A 20,550-nucleotide genomic window follows, 5' to 3' on the forward strand; every position below is an offset into this window, starting at 1 on the left:
AGCCACAAACGGGCTCTGAGCAAGGCTCCCCCTGCCTGACTGCTCTCTGTCACTGAGCCCACAGATAAAGGAGGAGCGTGAGCTGCTTAAGCGGACCCAGGGGGACCCCGTGCCCTCACAGAACTCCCTCAAGCACCCCGGGGCCAAGTCACTCACTGGTCACCAGGAAGAGGAGGCCTGGGGACCCAGCCACAAGGAGGCCACGATGGAGTTGCTCCGCCTGAAGGACCGGGCCATTGAGCTGGAGCGCAACGTGAGTCGCCAGCCTGGCACCGGGCTCAGAGGGGGCCCGTCCTCTTCTTAGTCACCCTGATAACACCATAGCATTTCTGTAAAGGACGTGGGATGAGACAGAGTCTGGAGGGTTATCAGGTTTAGGTGGGCATCCCTGGATTGTCCTGGCTGGGTCCCATAGCCACCTGTTCATTTGCTGACCCCTCAGAGTTTTAGCACAGAAGGCACACTGCAGTCTCTGGCCAGTCACTTCTCACAGGACAAGACTCAGCCTCTGTTTCTGTAGTATGGCTTTCAGGCTGCAACCCTATGCAGGTTGCATGGTTCCTCTGTGCGTGTGGGGCAGGGGCGGGGGGGAGAGGGAGAGAAAGTTGTTACTAGGACTTGAGCTCAGGGCTTGGTCACCATCCCTTAGCATTGTTGCTCAAGTCTGGTGCTCTTATCACTTGAGTTACAGCTCTGCTCCCAGTGGTTAATTGGACTAGAGTCTCTCAGATTTGTCTGCCTGGGTGCAGCTTCAAACTCTGATCCTCAGATCTCAGCCTCTTGAGTGGCTAGGATTACAGGTGTGAGCCAACACTAGTGCCTAGCTGCAAATAAAGTTTTATTGGAACACAGCCACATCCTTTGTGTTGTCTGGGCTGCTTTCCTACCACAGTAGCAGCCTTCAGTGGTTGAAATAGAGATGGAAGGGCTGGAAAATCCAATAGCATTTTCTGTCCATCCCATATTAGAAAAGGCTTGCCAGAGCACATCTACGCTTCTGATTTCATTGGATTCCCAGCAGTGGCTTCATGAAATCCATTGTTAGGATTTTCATAATTTGACAGACAAGAGGACTGAGACAATGTAAAAGGCTCTTCCAAGGTCCCGTGCTAATAAGGAACAGTGCCTGCCTGCAGCCCCCAGTCCTGACTCCTGGCCTGGACATAATGGTAGCATAGTGGATGTGGTCTTTGTGGTGCTGCACACTGGGAAGTGGCTCGTTCTGCCTGCTGTCTCAGGGCAAGGAGAGCTCCAGCCGGGCACTGGACTCCATGTCCTGTGAGGGAAGTGGGGTGGTGGTAATTCACAGGAGGTAGCTCTAGCTCACAGAAACCCACCTTCAGTTTGTTCTCCAGGGGGGGAAAAAAGGTAAGTACTAAAGAGAAAAAAGGTAGAATGGCTTTAATGCCAGTGTGCCCAGGCCTTCCACTTTGGTCCTGAGTGGTGTTCCTTGTGATGTGTGATCTGTTTTTGAAAAATTCTGGTGAGTGCCCATTTCAGAGAGGGCAACTGTTACTTCCTGTATCTGGTGGTCCCTGGCTTTTGGGCTGAGTCCTCTCTCAAGGGTTTGATGTAGCCCAAGTTTCCTGGCCAGGTGGAGCTTTCCCTGCCTGTGTTTGATTGGCATTTGCTTCCCCATCTGCTAGAATGCCGCTCTGCAGGCCGAGAAGCAGCTGCTGAAGGAGCAGGTGCAGCACCTGGAGACACAGAACATGGCCTTCAGCAGCCAGATCCTTACACTGCAGAAGCAGAGCGCCTTCCTGCAGGAGCACACCACCACGCTGCAGACTCAGACCGCCAGGCTGCAGGTACCGGGGGCTGGGTTCTTCCAAGGTGGTAAAGGTGGTAAGGGTGCGTGAGGTAGCATGCATGTGTGTGTGTACATACATGCATGTGAATTCGTGCATGTGTACATGTGTGCTTGTGTGTGCCATTGCTAGGGCATGAATTCAGGGCGTGGGCATTGACCCTGAGCTTTTTTACTCACAGTGAGTGCTCTCCCACTTGAGCCACAGCTCTATTTCTGGCTTTAATTGGAGATAAGAGTCTCACAGACATTCCTGCCAGTGCTGGCTTTGAACCTCCATCCTCAGATATCAGCCTCCTGAGTTAGCAAGGATTATAGGCACATAGGCTTTTTTTTTTTTTTTTTTTTAATGGTTGAACCTGTGGCTACACAAGCTAAAATCTACCTGTCTCTGCATTTTCTTATGTTCTTACCCAGGTTTTCTAAAGTCTGTTCTTGGAAATGTTATTAAGAATGACTAAGGAAAGAGAGTCAAGGATTAAGTAAGTTTGATTAAGTAGTTGGCCAGGTTTTTGTACAGGAGCCTCTGCTCCTGTGAATTTTCATCTCCCACGAGGGAGGTGGGCTCTGAACCGGCACCCTGCTTTTGGGAGCAGCCAGCAGAACCCATGTTCTGGACCGGCCACCGAGCATGCTGATTTTATTTGTGATTAGTAAATGGTGGAAAAATGAATGGTGCTCTTCACGCGGTTTCTGAAAACATAAGGGTGGGGAAAATAAACAGGACACTTTGGCAAAAAGATTAGATATTGGTTTGTTGCATTATTTCTGTCTGGCTTTAGTATGAGGGCAGTACTGACTCCTCTTCCATTTTCTCATGGTTTTGGAAGCTGCTGGATGCAGCAGGCTTTAGAAATGGGCTGTGTTGCGCATGTTCAGTGGGCAGTGAGGGCACGTGCAGTGGCATCCAGAGAGAGGCCATGTAGAGTAGCTCAGAGGGACAGCCCCATCCAGTGGTCGATATGTGCTGCTCTCCCCTTCCTCAAGCAGGTCCTAGGTGCTGGTAGAGCCGCCCTCTGGACCTGTCCTGGGGTGGAGCTGGGCCCACTTTCTGGCTGGCTCACTGCTGTGGGGCTCTGTTGACGGCAGGTGGAGAATTCCACGCTGAGCTCCCAGAGCGCCTCGCTCAGCGCGCAGTACACGCTGCTGCAAAGCCAGCATTCGGCCAAGGAGGCGGAGCACGAGGGCCTGCAGCGGCAGCAGGAGCAGCTGGCGGCTGTCTACGAGGCCCTGCTCCAGGACCACGAGCACCTGGTCACCCTGCACGAGCGCCAGTCCTCCGAGTACGAGGCCCTCATCCGCCAGCACAGCTGCCTCAAGACCCTGCACCGGAACCTGGAGCTGGAGCACAGGGAGCTCGGAGAGAGGTAAGGTCTGATAGGGCCAGGAAGAGGGTCTGGGGGACCTCAAAGGAGAGGTACGACCTTTAGGGAGTAAGGCAGAGGCCTGGGGACCAGAGGTAGGGTCTGATGGGGGGCGGGGCAGGAATGCCAGGATGGGGAGAAAATAAAGACCTTTAGGGCAAAAGGGGGAGAAGTGGGGGTTGAGGGTACGGCCTGGACAAGAGCCAGGCTGGTGCCCTGAGCCTGTTGGCTGCCCCAGGGGCCAGCGGTCACCTCTGGCCCGCCCCCATCTTTCCTGTTGGCTGGCTGCTTCCCATTGTGGGGGTGCCTGAGCTTTCTCAAGGGGAAGGAGCAGCTGGAACTTTGTGTAGCTGAGGACTGAGTGGCAGGGCGCCCCTCGGGAGAGAGGATGCGGTAGCTCTTCCAGGCTTGGGGTGGGCCAGCATGGGTGCCTGAGACCCTCGTCTCTGCAGAATTCTCCCCTCCCCTTTCTCTCCCTCTCCTTTGTCAGCCAGGGACCAGGCACCAGTGTACAGGCTCTGTCTACCATGGCTCCTCGGCCTGCCTCTTTTATGTTGGCGGGAATAACACTTTTTTTTTTTTAACCCCCAAACCCCTTTGATTATAGAAAGTTTTGTTGTTGTTGTTGTTTTGTTGTCATCATCATCGTCGTTGTCGTTAGTCATGGGGCTTGAATTTGGGGCCTAGGCATTGTCCCTAAGCTTTACGCTCAAGGCTAGCACTCAACAACTTTGAGCCACAGTGCCACTTCTGGTTTTCTGGTGGTTAATTGGAGATAAAAGTACAGACTTTCCTGCCTAGCTGGCTTTGAACCGCGATCCTCAGAGTAGCTAGGATCATAGGCATGAGCCACCAGCACCTGGCTGGAAAGTTTTAAATATATAGAAAGTCAGCAGAGCCAGGGTCCAATGACCCCAACACTTGAGGTAGAAGGAAGAAAGTCCAGGGTTGCGGGCTAGCCTGCTTGTGGTTCTGTGGATGGAGCCGCCATTGGTTGCTTTACCCACCATGTGTTTCCTGTTTCCTTCCTCCTGGATGCACCCATCTCCACCCTTCAGGGTTCAGAGGCAGCACTTGTGTGTTAGACCTCTGCTGTATCCCTGGTACCATGTCTCTCAGTGAAAGGAGTTGTGTGTCACCAACTCGTAGAATAGAGATGGTGTCACAGTGTCTTAGATTCACAGTGCATTCACAGCGGAAGGATTGTGCTGGTGGACTTGGCCCTGAAGGTCAAGTTCGCATTTCTCTGTAGGTGCTTGCTGGGTGCAGCCTCCAGGAGCTGCTCGGGGCTTTGGGCTGGTGGGAAGCATAGCTGGAGACAGTGTTGGTCCTGTGCATCAGAGACAGGGGGCTAGGAGTTGTAGGTGTCTGTCATACAGGAAAGATGGTTCTGTAGTCTTTGACATTGAATTTGACAAGCTCATAAGTACTCACCGTGTGTCATGCTGTGGACACCTGGAGTATACCCTACAATTGGATAGTTACTGATGGTCTAAGATATCTGCCTCCCGTGCCCCTGCTGTTTTCTATTGTGATGAATTTTGAACTCAGAGCCATACGTTTGCTCAGCTAGTGCTCTTAACACTCGAGCCATGCTTCCCATCTTCTTTTGGCTGGTTACTTTGGAAATAGAGTCTTGCAAACTTAACATTCACGGCCCTTATTTGTCAAGCATACACAATTTGTTTAAAATCATTAACATGGATGAGAAAAGTCCAGCTCTGAAAGCCAGGCACAGCCTCTGCCCCAGGTCTAAAGGCCTTACGTACGAACAGTTACCTTTAAGTAGGTTTCCTAGTTGGTGTCCTACAACTTTGGGCTTCTGCGAGATGGTACCCACACAGCTGGTATGGGCAAGTATGGCTTCTTAGATACCCCTTTGCCAGCTGAGGGAGACGATTGCATAGGAAAGGGTTTGTCTGAATGGGCTGGTTGAAGGGTTACGCCTCAGACCCTTTGTGCCTCCTAGCTGTGTGTACCCCTGGGGTTCATCTGTGAACACAGATGTTTCCAAGCACAATGAGGAACTGGTGGAATTTGAGGCTTCCATCCATGTGCTCTGCTGCCCCCTAGAGACAGCGATGCAGCCTGCATGGATTAAGCGAGAAGAAAATTCAGGCCCTGTGTGAGCGAATGAGTGTGTGATTCTGTGTGTGTGTGCGCGCGCCCGCGTGCACACACAAACTCCCCACCCCTACAGTCCTTAGGCAGATCTCTGTTCCCAAGGAGGATGTGACAGGAATAAGGAAACGGCTCTCCACTGGAGGGAGGATTAGCTGCTACTGTGGATTTGGGCTGTTAGTTCTGTGGTTTCCTTAGGTCTGTTTGTGCCTGGTGAACCACCTCAGAACTTAATTGTCATTCCCTAGAAGGGAAGGATGTGGAGTTTGAGTGTCGCCTTGGTGCTCTCAGGTAGCTGAAGGGGAGAGGGCTACTGTGACAAGAAAGGTTCCCACTCCAGGGGGACCCTTGCTGGGCTTCTCTCCTACCCCTGCCAGCCCCTTCCACTCCAGTGCAGTCCTGTGTGCTCTCCTTGAGGAAGTGGCAGACTCCCACTGGGTCTTGCTCCACAGGCATGGCGAGCTGCTGAAGCATGAGGCCGAGCTGGCCGAGCTGGAGAAGGCACTGACGACCGAGCGGGAGGCGCTGCGGCAGGAGCAGAGGGTGAATGCCGTCACCACGGGCGAGAACCAGAGGCTGCGGGGAGAGCTAGACCGGTGAGAGCCGTGGGCAGTGGCCGGCGCCCGCTCCCGCGCACACCAGCCCCGCATTGCAGCCCGCGGGTTCCCGGGATTACGTGTGTTTACAAACCACAGACCATGTGCTGTCCAATGCCTGTTAGGAAGGGAGGCCAAGGGCAACCCCACCACTTGCTGGGGGGGAGGGCTCTCTGCATGGCGGCTTTATGGGTCCGGCTGTGTTTGTCACCGAACACAAATCCACAGCGTCCCAGGAAGGAGACGCTGCCGGTTCCCTTCATTCATGGATTCTGTACCCGCTCACTCACCTACTTGCTAGCGTTTATTTTCAGCCCCAAAGTCAACATGTGTGGGGCTTTGTGCACATGCAGAACCACAAGATAACCAAGACCCCACACATGGCTGTTCTCAGCCTGGTTCCCTCTGTCTGTCACTAACAAAAATCGTTTTCATGGTACCTGATTGTGTGCGAGGTTTTTTGTTTGTTGGTTTGGGGTTTTTGGTTTGTGCTTTGGGTTGCACAGTGCTGAAGGATTGTCTGCCGTCCCTGTATGCAGAAAGGCTGCGAGGTGCCTAATGGAGAAACTCGATCAGCTGTGAGTCAGGCAAGAGCTATGGTGTTGTGCCATGGGTGGTGGGTATGTTACCGAAGGCGCCTTTAAACAGAAGCTGCCTCAAACAAGATTCCATTGTTGATGTCATGCTTTCCCTCAGCAGAGTTAGTGTTGGCAGAGATTTTATAGAATAGAACTAGTGTGTATATTTAGAATCAACACTTAAACTATTGCTCTCTCCATCCCCCATCCCCTTTCTTTAATGGCTGAGGCAGCAGGCTCAGGAGGTTGAAACGACTTGCCCAAGGTTAATGCTTTTACGTAGTGGTAGAGTCCAAGTTGACTCCATGTCTCATGTTTTCCCAAAGTTTTGACCAGATAGAGCCCAGCCTCTTCTGTGTCCTTGTGTTGACATGACCGACAGTTACAAACTCTGGAGCCTGCGGTGGCCAGGCAGATGAAGCACATGGTGGCACAGTGCCCCGATGGGTGGGCACAGCGAGGTGGAAAGTTCAGGACAGCTGTGGCCGGACTGCAGCACACACAGGCCTGGCGTCTTCCCAGGCTCTCCGGTTATTCTGTTATTTATACTCTGTCAGATCAGGACAGCTGTGGCTGGACTGCAGCACACACAGGCGTGGCGTCTTCCCAGGCTCTCCGGTTATTCTGTTATTTATACTCTTTCAGAAAAGTTAGATATCTAGGTGTGGACTTTGTCCATTTAATGAAACAGGCCAAATAAGGCCTATGTGTGTGTTGCCAAATGCCAGTGGCTCATAACTATCCTCTTAGCTACTCAGGAGGCTGAGACGTAGAGGATTGTAATTTAAAGCCAGTGCAGGCAGAAGAGTTTGTGAAACTCCATCTGTAATTGACCAGCAAAATGCTGAACTGGAGTTGTGACTCAAGTGGTAGAACATCAGTTGTGAGCAAAAAAAAAAAAAATGCCGAGTAAGAGTTCAAGGTCTTAAGTTCAAGCCCAGGTACCCGTTCACTTCCACACACAGACATGTGGATACAAACCGAATCCACAGCCCCCCACTTTGAGCCAGAAGGTTCTGTGTTAATGGGTTTATGCAGTTCCCTGGCATCTTGTCATAGCATGTTTATCTTAGGAGTTGAAATGAGAATATGGCATAGGATTGGGAAGAGGAGCTGGGTGCCCAGACAGAATTTTTTTTCTTCCAAGTGTGCCAAGATGCCAATGCCGTAATATAGGGAAGACAGCTGAATCTGGGGTCTGAGCATGCCTATTTGTTTTCCCTCTAGGCCCAATGTGGTGTCCCCAAGGGTGCCCTCATAAACCCCCAGAGAACGTGGTTTGAAAACCAGTGATTTTGTTCAGCCTGCAGTGGCTTTATTGGAGCTGTGGAGCTGCTGCCGTAGGCAGAGCCCTCATAGAGCCCACGCCCCGGGCCTTCCCCTTGGCACACTGCAACCCCATCCACCGTCCCCGGGCTCCTCCAGCGTCTTGTCACTCCACCCGATCACCCTGCGGCCCCCCTCCCCCAGGGTGAACTTCCTGCACCACCAGCTGAGGGGGGAGTACGAGGAGCTGCACGCCCACACCAAGGAGCTCAAGACCTCGCTGAACACCTCGCAGCTGGAGCTGAACCGCTGGCAGGCGCGCTTCGACGAGCTGAAGGAGCAGCACCAGAGCATGGACCTGTCACTCACCAAGCTGGACAACCACTGCGAGGTGAGGCCCGCAGCCCTGTGCTCCGGGAGGCCGCCGGGTGCCTGCTCTTAGAGAGTGCATGCCGGGCACCCGCTCTGAGACTGCGCACGCCGGGCACCCGCTCTGAGACTGCATGCAGCCCGAGGCAGAGCGGACCAGGGGCGGGTGAAAAGGGGGTTGGACTCCCCGTTTGGTAGGAATTGTCAGAAGACTCCTCCTCCTTGTCTGACCTTTGCCCTCTGAGGTGGGCAGAGGTGTCATGGAGACCACTAACTGGTGTCCACAGTCCTCTTACCACAAAAGAGCTCTCTGCAGGGAAGCGCCTCCTCCTCCCCTCCCCCCCCATTTCAGTACCTGTCCTGTTGTGGTGAAATGATGCAAACTTGATCCATGTGGGGGTGTGGCTGGCCACATTTTAACTTAGTACCTTTTTTCTGAGTGACAAGGGATGAGGGCTTTTGTGTGTGGATTTGGGGTAAGGGGCACAGTTCAGCCCCTCACAGAAGCTGAGGAACATAGAACTATGGCTCCCAGCTCTGTTCCCCGGCTGGCTCCACCCACCCACCTGTTTGTGGGATGTCCAGATGTTATTACTTGGGTTGGATTTGGTGGAATTCTCAGGCTTCTCCCAAGTGGAGTGTAAAATTCCCCCACTTTTTTTTTTTTTTTTTTTTTGGGGGGTCCGGTCGTGGGGCTTGAACTCTGGGCCTGGGCGCTGTCCCTCAGCTCTTCAGCTCAAGGCTAGCACTCTACCACTTGAGCCACACTGCCACTTCCGGCTTTTTTCTTTTTGCTTATGTGGTGCTGAGGAATCGAACCCAGGGCCTCAAGCATGCAAGGCAAGCGCTCTACCACTGAGCCACCTTCCCAGCCCTCCCCTACATATTTTTATCATGGTAATTCACGTGTACATATCATCCGAACAATACAGCAGTGACGATCATGAAACTGTTCTGAGCAAAGGAAAATAGTCTGACCATTTTTTTGCTTCCAGCTCTGCTCATTGCATACATGTGACATATACATGATAATATTCAAGGTGCGGGATGGTGATCTAGTACAGTAAAGTCAGAGCTGTAATAATAGCTGGTGAGACAACTCCTACTGTGGCGTGAGGGGTGTTTTGCATTGTGCTTGTTTGTTATATCATTGAATCCACCAGTAACCCTAGAAGCTGGGAACCCCATCCTTGTCCCTGGTCCCAAGGATAGGAGCCCAGTGTGTGCCTTCAAAGTCTGTGACCTCCTGGTGCCCCATAGTAATGTTCTAGAACAAAAGTTGACCTTCAGCCCACAAACTAAGAAAACTCTAACTTTTTTTTTTTTTTTTTGGTGCTGGTCCTGGGGCTTAACCCTGAACTTTTTGTGCTCAAGGCTAGCATTCTACCACTTGAGCCACAGCTTCACTTCTGGCTTTTAGTGGAAGCTAATTGGAGATAAGAGTCCCCTGGATTCTCCTGCCCAGTCTGGCTTTGAACTATGATCCCAGATCCCAGGCTCTTACAGGCAGGCATGAGCACTGGAGCCTAGCTCAACTCTTAACTTCTTTAATGGTTGGAGAAAAGACATCAAATGAACAATAATTATTTATGGCAATTGACAGTTATGTGATATTTAAGTGTCAAACATCTGAGCTGGCTTCTGAGGGCTTACACCTATAATCCTAACTATTCAGGAGGCTGAAATCTGAAGACTGCAGCTTAAAGCCAGACTGAGCAGAAAGTCTGCAAGACTCATCTCCAGTTAACCAGGGAAAAGTCAGGAGTAGAGGTGTGACTCAAATGGTAGAGAGGAAAAAGCCAAGTTAGAGTATGAGGCCCTGAGTTCGAGCTTCAATATCAGGGTGTGTGTGCGTGCATGCACACACACACAGCATCTTTAAAGTTTTGTTTGGATACAGTCACATTCAATCATTTATGTGTTGTGATGACTACTTTCACATTGCAAGGGCAGAGTGAGACAGACACCACTGGACTGGAAAGCTTAGTATCTTTCTTCTCTGGCTTTGGACGGAAGTGTTTCACTGCTTTAGAGCAAATAATGGAGATCATGTATGCAGTTTTGCATTTTCAGGTAGTCATCTTAAAAACAATTTTTTTTAATGAAATTAATTTGAGGAGGAGGAGGCTGCAATGCTTGGTAAGAAATGTATGCATTATCCTGCCCATGTAATTGTAACCCCTCAAATAAAATAAAATAAAATTAAAAAAAAAAAAAGAAATTAATTTGAGGGGTGGTTGCTAGAGATGGAGCTCAGGGCAAACCCTTCACCACTGAGCCCTGTTCCTTTCCAGTATATCCCAAACTGGTATATACAAAATCTCTCTCAATATGTAATCCACTTAAAAAATGGTCAACAAGAAACCTGATGTTCCTTTTCGTACTAAGCCTCTTTTGTACTGAGAGTCTAATCCTTGGACCATCTCAGCTAAGATCGGCTGTGTGTGAGTCCAGTAGCAGCATGCTGCAGTTGGCGCCTGCCCTAGTACTGCTGAGGCTCTGCTTGGAACGCGGCTGTGTTTCTGGCTCTTGGGTTTGCTCATGTAGACAATCCCAAGATAAACAGCTTCGCACACTTGTTTCCTTTTCTTTTTTGTCGGTTGTGGGGCCTGAACTCACCCTGGGTGCTGTCCCTCAGCTCTTCAGCTCAAGGCCAGTGCTCTCCCACTTGAGCCACAGTGCCACTTCCGGCCTTTTCTGTTTATGTGGTGCTGAGGAATCAAACCCAGGGCTTCATGCATGGGAGGCAAGCACTCTACCATGGAGCTACCTTCCCAGCCCCTCCTTTTCTTCTTTGGGAAGCAGGCCTCCCGGGGTCCGATGGTGTCTGAGCCTCTATGGGTCTGTGTTGCAGCTACTCTCCCGGCTCAAGGGGAACTTGGAGGAGGAGAACCATCACCTCCTGAGCCAGATTCAGCTGCTGAGCCAGCAGAACCAGACGCTTCTGGAGCAGAACATGGAGAGCAAGGAGCAGTACCATGAAGAGCAGAAGCAGTACATGTAAGGGCATGCCCAGGGCCGGCCTGGACCTCTCCCCCAGCCAATAAGACCCACTTCCTGGAGGTCCTGTTTCCCCTCCCTGTCCAAGCTTGTGACATTTAGGACAGACAGCAGCTCTAGGCCCCTGGGATCTCAAGGGCAGGAGATGTCCCGAGTTTTGGGATGTTCCAAATTTCTGGAGGTGGCAATGGCTGACTTTTGTTTGCTTCTTCAAAAGCAAACATTGGAGGCTCCTTTCTTTGCCTTTGGAATCAATAAGCCAGTACCAAAAAGCCATATCTCAGGGAAGCAGTCTACCATTTCAGGTAAAATTTGGGGTAGAATTCAGATCGAAGGCTGAGAACTAGTCTCTTGCCTTGCCAGCATAGAAAGTGGGTTTGTTGTCCCTGTGTACACATGCACACACTATACACACACTAGTGAAGGTGCTAGGAGCCTGGAACCACAGGCAAATAGCAGACATGAACAGAACTGTGTCCCTTTGCAGCCAGATTGCCACACAAAGGCACCGAAAGGAAAGGCGACATAAATTTGCTTCTGCTGCAGTGCAGGAGAGGAGGCAGGTGCAGTAATCATGGCGGATGTGGAGAAGCTGGGGTATAACCATGGTAGAGAGGAGAGGGTCTGGGTGTTAGGAATGTGTGGAGCCATCGGCTGGAAAGGAGGTGAGCTCAGCTGTGGAAGGCTTCTGTGTCCAGCTAAAGACATTGGATCCGTTGGGAAGTTTTCACATGGTTGGGCGCCCAGGAGCCTTGTGGCTCCGAAATTGAGTAGCCCATATTCATCGGGGTGGTTTCATCACCCTGTGCTGTGGTGACCAACCTGCGTCCCCTGGTGATGAGCGTGCCTGTGGAGCAAGCAAGAAGAGCCGTGTGTGTGGAGGGACGTGTCACTGACCCCGTGATGTCCTGGTACCAGTGCGCCTGCCTCTTCTGCCTGCTTCATCTGCAAGCCACCTGGAGAAGGATGTGTATCTCACACAATAATTTAGGGTAGAAATGACAGCTGTTGGAAGTTGGCCGTCTGTAATCCAGGCGATAGGGTTTCCAGCAGAGGTGGGACAGGCCTGAGCGACCCAACCCAGAAGGCTGGGTGATGTTTTAGCATTAGAGAGTGTCCAACAGATCAATGGGTTGGTGCACGTCCTGGGGCCTGCTCCCACTGCCACAAGACCAACAGTCCAAAGGCAATGACAGACCTGACGTCAAGCAGGGCTCTGCTGATGGTTGGGGGCCCTGCGGTCCCCTTTCCCAGAGTGCAGCCCCGTGGTGAGCTCTTAGGAAAGCCCCAGGGTTGGGAAGAATGAAGGAACGCTCTCTTCATCTTAAGACCTCATCTGCACAGAAGGAAAGCAGGGACCTGAGTTGTCTGGCTAGACAGGAGGCTCCTAGGGTCCAACAGAAGCGTGCTGCCGGGGGCAGCCCAGGGCTCTCCCGTCCCTCACCCAGGACTTTGAAATACAAACTAGTCTCTGGCTTTGGGACTGTGTTCTTCCCGCATGGAGTGAGCAAACCTCAGCCCCATGCCCGGCCAGGGCCAGGCTCAGGCTTGCTGCAGACCCCACTCGCCTCTCCTCTGCCTCTCACCTTGCTTTGCTCCGTCTTCTCTGCCTGGCCCCCGAGCGACGTCCACTTCGCTGGAGGCATTACCAGGCGCCTAGTGTGGAGAGGCCCCAAGTCCTGACTCAGCTTTTTGGTGGCAGTGTTAATAGGCACCTGGGATGCTAAGGGTCCTGAATGACCTTGCCTGCCTCAGAAGGCCATAGTCTTTGAGCAGCGTTGGAGCCTTGTGCTCACTCAGAGCTGGGTCCCAAGGTGGTGTGAGGGTTGTACCGGCCGCTGAACACAGCCAGCAAGGAATACCGCAGGTCTGAGTCTCAGTGCTGGCCCCTGGCACAGGCTGGGCTGGTGAGGATACTCACTTGTTCTACGTAAAACTGGATGAGTAGTTTCTCTCTCCCTTCTATTCGCAGTGACAAATTGAATGCCCTGCGGAGACAGAAGGAAAAACTGGAAGAAAAAATCATGGATCAGTACAAGTTCTACGATCCTGCTCCAAAGAAGTGAGTTAATCTGAGATTCAGTGACTTAAAGATGATTTTCGTGAGGCTAGGCACCCGGGGGCCATCTAGATCATTCCCTTCCCCTCCTCCACCCCAGGCCCCGCCTTCACCACCTAGCAGGCCACGTGTGCACATCCCCCGAGAAAGTAGTTAGGACTTCTTTTATCCCCACCCTACATACTCTAGAGTTTCCTGAGAGGGATGGCAAATACCAGCTGATCCCAAGACACAGGCTTGATTTAGCCACCAGCCCTTAGAAAAGGCAAGAAAACCTTGTGATCTCAGAGCCATTAAAATAAGCAAGATTTCTTTGTCTAAGTTTTGTCTCCAGATTGAACATGATGTGATTGACAGTGTCCTGTGCTAGATAGGGAGGATGGACAGGACACTTGGCCCCACCCCACTGTCCTCAAACACTTGAGAACAGCGGGCCCTGGTTGGTTGTGAGGCCGGCTCAGCTCCTGGAGACTGCCAGCTCCGCCTGCAGCACTTCCCCTGTCCCTGCCTGAGCCTCAGAAATCATGCCTTGAAGTAGAAATGGCCACGAACTCTTCCAGGAGGCTCTGTTGAAATTACAGAACCACAGAATTGCAGATCTTCAGTTGTCATCTTATGTTTGACAGACAGGAATGGGAGGAACTGAGAGAGAGAGATCTTCAGTTTATGTATAACAGACATGAATGGGAGGAATTTGAGTGTGTGTGTGTGTGTGTGTGTGTGTGTGTGTGTCCACACAAGCTTATATTCAGTCTCTCACTCTGCCTTTGTTTTTTGCGCAAGGCTCACACTCTACTATTTGAGCCATGCCTCTACTTCTAGCTTTTTAGGTGGTAAGTTAGAAATAAAAGTCTCACAGACATTTTTGCCCAGGCTGGCTGTGAACTACAGTCTTTAGATCTCAGCCTCTTGAGTAACTAGGATTACAGGTGTGAGTCACCAGCACCCAGATAAGTGGTTTTGTTTTGTTTTTTGGTCAGTCATGGGCACTGTCCCTGAACTTTTGCTCAAGGCTAGTACTCTACCACTTTTGAGCCATAGTGCCACTACCAGTTTTCTGGTAGTTAATTGAGTCCGATAGTTAGAGTCTCCTGGGGACTTTTCTGCGCAGGCTGGCTTTGAACTGCAATCCTCAGATCTCAGCCTCCTGAGGAGCTAGAATTACAAGTGTGAGCCACCACTGCCCAGTTAGAGGAAGCTTTTGACTCAAGAGTGGAAACCCAGTACCCCTACATGGTCCTGTGCAGTTCTGGCAAGCTTCAGTTTCATCACCTGTCATTTAATGAACAGTGACTTGAATTCAGACTCCCCCAGTGCTGTAGTCCAGATCACTCAGTGCCAGAGAATAGTGAGGAACAGCAGCTTATTCCACTGACTGACTTTGTTCCTGAGGATGACGTTTTTGACAGAACAGTTGCCTGGTAATGGTGCTCAGCACTCCCTCTCATCTCCCCCCACTCCCCCCCCCCCCCCCCCCACTTTGCCTGATTGAGGACCAAATTCCACCTGTTTCCGCTCTTTTTCTAAGTTCCAGATTCTCACGTATGATCATGTGTTTTTTTGTTTGTATTTTGCCAGTCCTGGAACTTGAACTCAGAGCCTGGGTTCTATTCTTGGGCCTCTGTTTGCTTAAGGCTAGTGCTCTACTACTTCAGCCACAGTGCCATTTCTGGCCTTTTCTGAGTAGTTTATTGGAGATAGTCTCAGGGACTTTTCTGCCCAGGCTGACTTTGAACCACAATCCTCAGATCTGTCTCCTGAGTAGCTAGAATTGAGTGTGAGCCACCACACTTAGCCTTTTTCCTGTTCTTGTTATTTGTGTATGGAGGCTTAGAAACAATCCAGAGCCTTACCAGTGCCAGGCACATGGCTACCATCATTCTGATCCCCAGTGATTGGCCAGACTACCCAGGCTGCTGAGTGGAAATGCCGCCCATGTTAGGGAGTCCAGTGACTGAATGGGGTGTGTGGGAACCCTATGCCTTCTAAAACCTTTCTCTAACTAGGAAGAACCACTGGATTGGAGCCAGAGCCTTAGTTAAACTCATCAAGCCAAAAAAAGAGGGTTCCAGAGAACGGTTAAAGTCAATCGCAGACAGCCCGCCCTGGCAGCTTGAGTCCGCAGACCCCGCCTCGCCATCAGCCTCTCAGCCTCTCAGATCACAGCCAGAGAACTCTGACAGCCCCTCGGCAGGCTCGAACTGTGAAGAGCGCGATGCCCACAATGGACCCGTAGGGAAAGGTAGGGCAGCCCTGGTGGCTGCAGTGGGGAGAGGAAAGCCATTGATCACGGAAGGGTATGGCCACACCGGTGTGCCTCCACCTGAGGGTGTCGTGCACCAGGTAGACAGTAGATACTCATGACTGTGTTACAGCAATTGTTTCACAGTAACATTCTTGTTATTTCCTACATATGGGTCAGAGTAGCCATAATGGAGGTTGATGACAGAACCTTGTACTTGCTGGCAGCTGGTGTACCACTCAAGCCACTCCATCAGCCTGCCTTCGTTACTTTAGAATGAGAAATACTATTTATCACGTACACTGTGGTAGGTTTTTGAATATCCAGATTCAAAAGCAAGCGCCATTGAGACAGGCAGAGTAGAGTTATGTCATAAGTTATGGTCAGTTCTTATTATTGGGAGATCCCAGGTCCATTGAACGTATGCTCCAGATAGCTAAGATCTCAGAAAGCCCTCATGGTTCCGTCTTTTATCAGATGCCCCAGCAGCTTGCCTCAGTTTAAAGTAGCTTTGGTTCCTGAGAGGCTAAACAAACTACAGAACTCCTACCTAGAGCTGCCCTAAGCCTGGTTCTTACTTTATGTTGTGGGCTGTGGCCACCAGGTGGTGCTGTGGCTAAAGAAATAGTGATGATTCTGGTTATCCACCTTTAATCCTGAATCAGAAATCAGGTTGGTTAATGTTAATAGGACACCTATTTGGAAGTTAGAGCAGTTGTCTGCCTTGGAGACCCTATAATTTAAAGGCCGGGTAGTGGAGAAGTTAGCCAAGATCTAAAGGGAAATCATCGGTTTTCTTGGCATTGAGATGTTGGGTGCAGGGAAAAAAAGAGCTGTCTTTAAAAAAATGCATATATAGGGCTGGGAAGGTGGCTCAGTAGTAGAATGCTTGCCTTGCATGCTTGAGGCCCTGGGTTCAATTACTCAGTACCACATAAGCAGCAAAAGCCGGAAGTGGCTCAAGTGTTAGAGCCCTAGCCTTAAGCTGAAGAGCTCTGGGACAGCACCCAGGCCCAGAGTTCAGGCCCCACAACTGACCAAAAAACCCCAAACAAACATATGTAATACATATCTTTATCTATATCTATAGATAGATATAGATATCTATCTATAGATAGATAGATTTTTTTTAAGTCATCAGATTTTAGACATGCAGGAATTATTGAGTACTTGAAGTATACTGTGTCATGCTAGTGGGCCAAAGCATGTCATTAGGTGTTTCCAAGGTCATTGAACAGGAATAGGAGCAGTGAGCCGAGCTGTCAGGGACTCTGTTATTAAGCTGGATGAGTAAGAGAAGCCGGCTCCTACACTAATAAGCATTCTTACTTAATAATTTAACGCTTAGAAATTGAAAAATCATCTAAACTATTGGCTCCTTAGCCAGTGTGTAATTCTCCTTATGTGCTGAGTGAGTAAATGGTTAGCTTTAGGGTGCCACTCAGCTGAGTCAGAGCACAAATGACTCACCGAGTCCCGGCTCCACTCTGCGTATCCGGCATCGCTCCCATCTGTCCTCGGCTGGGCAGGATTCTGGTTTTCCTAGGTATATTTTTCTAACTTGAAACTCCCTTGTAATTATCAATTCATTTCACTTGTTGTATTTCTTTTTCCCTCCTTCTTTTGGGTTTATCCCGGTGGTGATCACAACTTAGCATCTCAACGCAAAAAGAGTCCCTTTTTGAGAAGCAAAAGCAAAGACAAAGACAAGTCTCCAACGGCCCATCCAGCTCTCTCTAAACGCCTGCGGTTCTGGTCTTCCTCCGACATCCCATCCTCTCCCACTGAGCCTGTCTCTCTCTCAGACATTGGAGATTTCTGACTCCTTCCTTTACCATGTGTCTGCATCGTGTCTCCTCCATTTCTGAAATTCAGCCAACCAACTCTCTCCTTGCTACCTCCCCCAAAATAAAAACACCCTGCCAGCCTCTATAGGCCGCGTGGCCCCTAGTGTACCCTTACTCCTCAGCCCAGTTGCAAATTAGCCAGCGTGGATTCTGATTGCAAAATAGAAGATGAGTTGTGTACTCCCTGGACTGTTTCTTCAGCACAGCACACTTTGTAGGGGACCCTCGGGACATACGTGCACATGTCCTTGGGCCAGGATGTCCGTCCTACGTAAGTCCCACGCTGTGTGCTCGCCCCCCTCCCTCGCACCTGCAGCTTTCTGTCCTGCCTGCGTGTGAAGGCAGCGGCCTCCGTCCAATGGCTATTGCTTTTTGCTGTTTATTAAGATTTATTTTTGTAAGCAGCCAAGTTTTAAGTTGCTGTCGCTCCTGCCCTCTTTCTCTATGAGCACACTGAGTTGGATGGCTTCTGTTCATGAAGCCCTTCGTAGACGCAGGATGCCTCCTGAAGGATTGATGGTTCTGTTCAAACATTTTGAGTAATGGGATTGGTTTTTCCCAGCCAGAGTTCAGACCAGAATGAGGTTTTAGGACTCTGCTAGGACTCTGGCCTTTTGGAGGCTGAAATTAAAACATGGTGGACCGAAACAACGTTGGTATACAAATCAGCACTATCACCACCATTCCCAAAATAGGGGAAGATGATGGTCAGAGGCCCCTACACACTGCAGGCAGTGTGTCCTGGCTTCACTATTCTTGTACCATCCTTGTGACTTGGCCCAGGGCCTTCTACTACCTCAGCATTGGTTTGCACTTGCCAGTTCTGTTGATCTTAAGGAGAAAAGTTATTGTACCTAGAAAGCAAGTGTCACCGTAGAAGCAAGGTAACTGTAAAAATAAACCCATAGCTACGAAAACAGTAAAGTTGGTTGTTGTCTGCCACTCGCTTCAGTCATGATCTTGCTTTGGGAGCCCAGGCCACATGACACGTGGTCCCTGGGGCCGTTCCCCTCGCATGCTATGGGAGTCTGCCGTGTGTGTCTGCTGCTCCTGCTCCTGCTTTGTCCTCTCCACCTCCGGATCCTCATTTCCACCTCACCCATTCCACCATACCCCAATTGCTTCTCATCAAGGTTGCCATTCAAAAATCCAAATTGTCCCTCCGTTTCAGAGCATAAGCTTGGTAACTGCCTGGTAAGCTCAGAGGCTGAGCGGCCAAGAGGAGAGATGGGGTCCAGCCATCTCCACGTGAAGACCAGCCAGGCCCGGGGAGGGGGCTGTGTGCAAAACACCTTGCTGGCATCGGTGCTTGTCACTATGTGGAGAGCCCGTTCTTTTCTCCCACTTACTGGTCTTTTTTTAACACAGGATTTTACTTAATTGTGACAAAGGTACATGTTCTTGACAGAGCACTGCTCAAGAAAAGCATACACTAGCCAGGCCAAAAAAAACAAAAACACTTTGTGGTCCATCTTGCCATGTAGAGAGTAAGGCTTCTTTGTTTAGAAAACGCATTGGTGTAAGGTTAGCCGTAAACCATTGGAGGAGGGGACAGTGATCAAAGTCCACCATGGCAGGTTGGAGTTGCATGAGTGACAGGTTGGAGAGGTCCGGGTGACGACAGGTTGACACGTGGTACCGGTGACGGGTTGGAGAGGTCCTGAGCAGATGTCTGTTAGCAGTATTGGAAATCTGTGAAGTGCTAGGAAGTGTGGTCCACTTGTCCCAGTGTTTCCTTTATCCTCTTCTCCCTGTGCTACCCAACTCACCCAACGCCAGCAGCTCAGCCCCTTTCCCCCAGGCCTCCCCTGAGTTTAAATGCAGCCCCCAGGGGCCAGCGCCCAACTTGCGTCTCTCTGGTCTCCGTGCGCTCCTGTGCCTGCTTTGGGCCTCAGTGTGCTTTTCCAGCTTTGGCGCAGGTTTCCGGCCTGTTTCCTCAGTGTCATCTTCTACCCCAGGCCCTGGGGATCTCAAAGCAAAGCGAGTGTTCCCACATGGAGGCAGCGTGGACCGTCCCGATGCCTCTGCTGACCCTGCCCTAAAGTCCTGGCCCTCGGAGCCCAGCTCCCGGACCTGTCCGTCCTCAGCCACTGCGGCAGCCCCCTCCACCTCCACCCCCGTCTCCCGGCACACAGGAGGCCGCACCAAAGGTGAGTGTGGCTGCTCAGAGGCTGGGCCTAGGTCTTCCTGAAGACCCAACTCCGAGCCAGCCCTTGAAGGCTTTGGGTCGCAGATACCAGTGCAACCTCAGCTTTACTTTGGCCCAGTAACTCAACTCTCAGTGTCATTCAGACAATGGGGGCACCAGGTGGTCCCAGAAGAGCTGGAGGGGTCTTGGCTTAAAGGAGGCAGCTGCCTCCTCTCCAAGGGCAGTGGCCTGGCAGGGGTTCCTCTAGAGAAGCCCAATCAGAGGCTTCCTGACCTGAAAACCCCTGCCCCACCGGGGGCAAGTTTCCCACACTGGAAACGGAGCTCAGCAGAAGATTTGCACACAGGCTGTCTCCCAGGACACCCTGGCTGCGTGTGCACACCTGCAGGCGCAAGATTCAAATAGTCCTCGAGACATTTCTCGGTGCCAGGGTAAACAGGCCTGCTCTGAAGTGATGAGAGGCAGGCTGTAAGAGGGCCACACCAGGAGGGGCCGAGAGAAGGGTGTAAGGAGGAAGCGTGGGGGCAGGGGAAGGGTTGGGAAATTGGACAGCAGAAAGGAAAGGTGACGCTTAAAACAGGGAGCAGCAACCCTAGAACTGAAGAGAGACAAATACCCCGAGGAACAGGTAAGGTGCGGTGAAGGTGATTTGCTCTGGGCTGCAGGAAGTCTGAGATGGAGGAGGGATCTTTCCCCTAATGGCCCTGCCTGGGCCTGCACATTCGTTTCTGGTGGCCATACACGTGGCTTTCTCGAGCCATGTTCTGTTCTCAAGACAGAAGCCAGCTGGCATGGGCCATGGAGTATTCCTCTCCCCAGGGGGAAGCTGGTGAGTGGCTAGGTGCTCGGCTTGCTCTCCATGGAGCTCCTCAGGTGTATGTGTGTGTGTGGGGGGGTGTTCTAGTTCCTCCTTTTTCTTTTCCCTCCTCTTGCCCATCCTACAGCATCACCCCTAAGAAAGAATTGCCTCCCACCCCAGCCCTTCGGTTTTGGTGCCGCTGACTGGCCTTTGATATTGAAGGGGTTCTCCAGGCCACTTGTCGGTGCAGTTCCTTTTCCTGAGGCCAGAGCTCACCTATCATTGTTGGATTCCTGTCACGCCCAAGTGGAAATGTGATTTAAAGTTAAACAGAATAGAAGTGGGGTGTGTTA

General features: G+C 51.1%; 1 protein-coding gene across 2 annotated transcripts in view; it reads left to right on the forward strand.

Moving 5' to 3' along the window:
* Positions 1-20,550, forward strand: part of Ccdc88c (coiled-coil domain containing 88C) — a 120,157-nt gene that overhangs the window by 91,593 nt on the left and 8,014 nt on the right. The window contains exons 18-27 of one of the 2 annotated variants that reach the window (XR_006149432.1): positions 65-253; positions 1,647-1,808; positions 2,897-3,174; positions 5,745-5,888; positions 7,937-8,123; positions 10,956-11,101; positions 13,074-13,163; positions 15,167-15,402; positions 17,058-17,520; positions 19,208-19,287. Coding sequence is in view for 1 of the 2 variants with exons in the window: in XM_042692561.1 (XP_042548495.1) it covers positions 65-253; positions 1,647-1,808; positions 2,897-3,174; positions 5,745-5,888; positions 7,937-8,123; positions 10,956-11,101; positions 13,074-13,163; positions 15,167-15,402; positions 19,208-19,399 (1,624 nt within the window). In the remaining variant the exon portion in view is untranslated. Of the gene's footprint in view, positions 1-64; positions 254-1,646; positions 1,809-2,896; positions 3,175-5,744; positions 5,889-7,936; positions 8,124-10,955; positions 11,102-13,073; positions 13,164-15,166; positions 15,403-17,057; positions 17,521-19,207; positions 19,400-20,550 lie in introns of those variants that run through there. The other variant, XM_042692561.1, reaches the window with a different exon arrangement.

Source organism: Dipodomys spectabilis, unplaced genomic scaffold (genome assembly GCF_019054845.1).
Source record: "Dipodomys spectabilis isolate Male_0828 unplaced genomic scaffold, ASM1905484v1 ptg000157l, whole genome shotgun sequence".
Lineage (NCBI taxonomy): Eukaryota > Metazoa > Chordata > Mammalia > Rodentia > Heteromyidae > Dipodomys > Dipodomys spectabilis.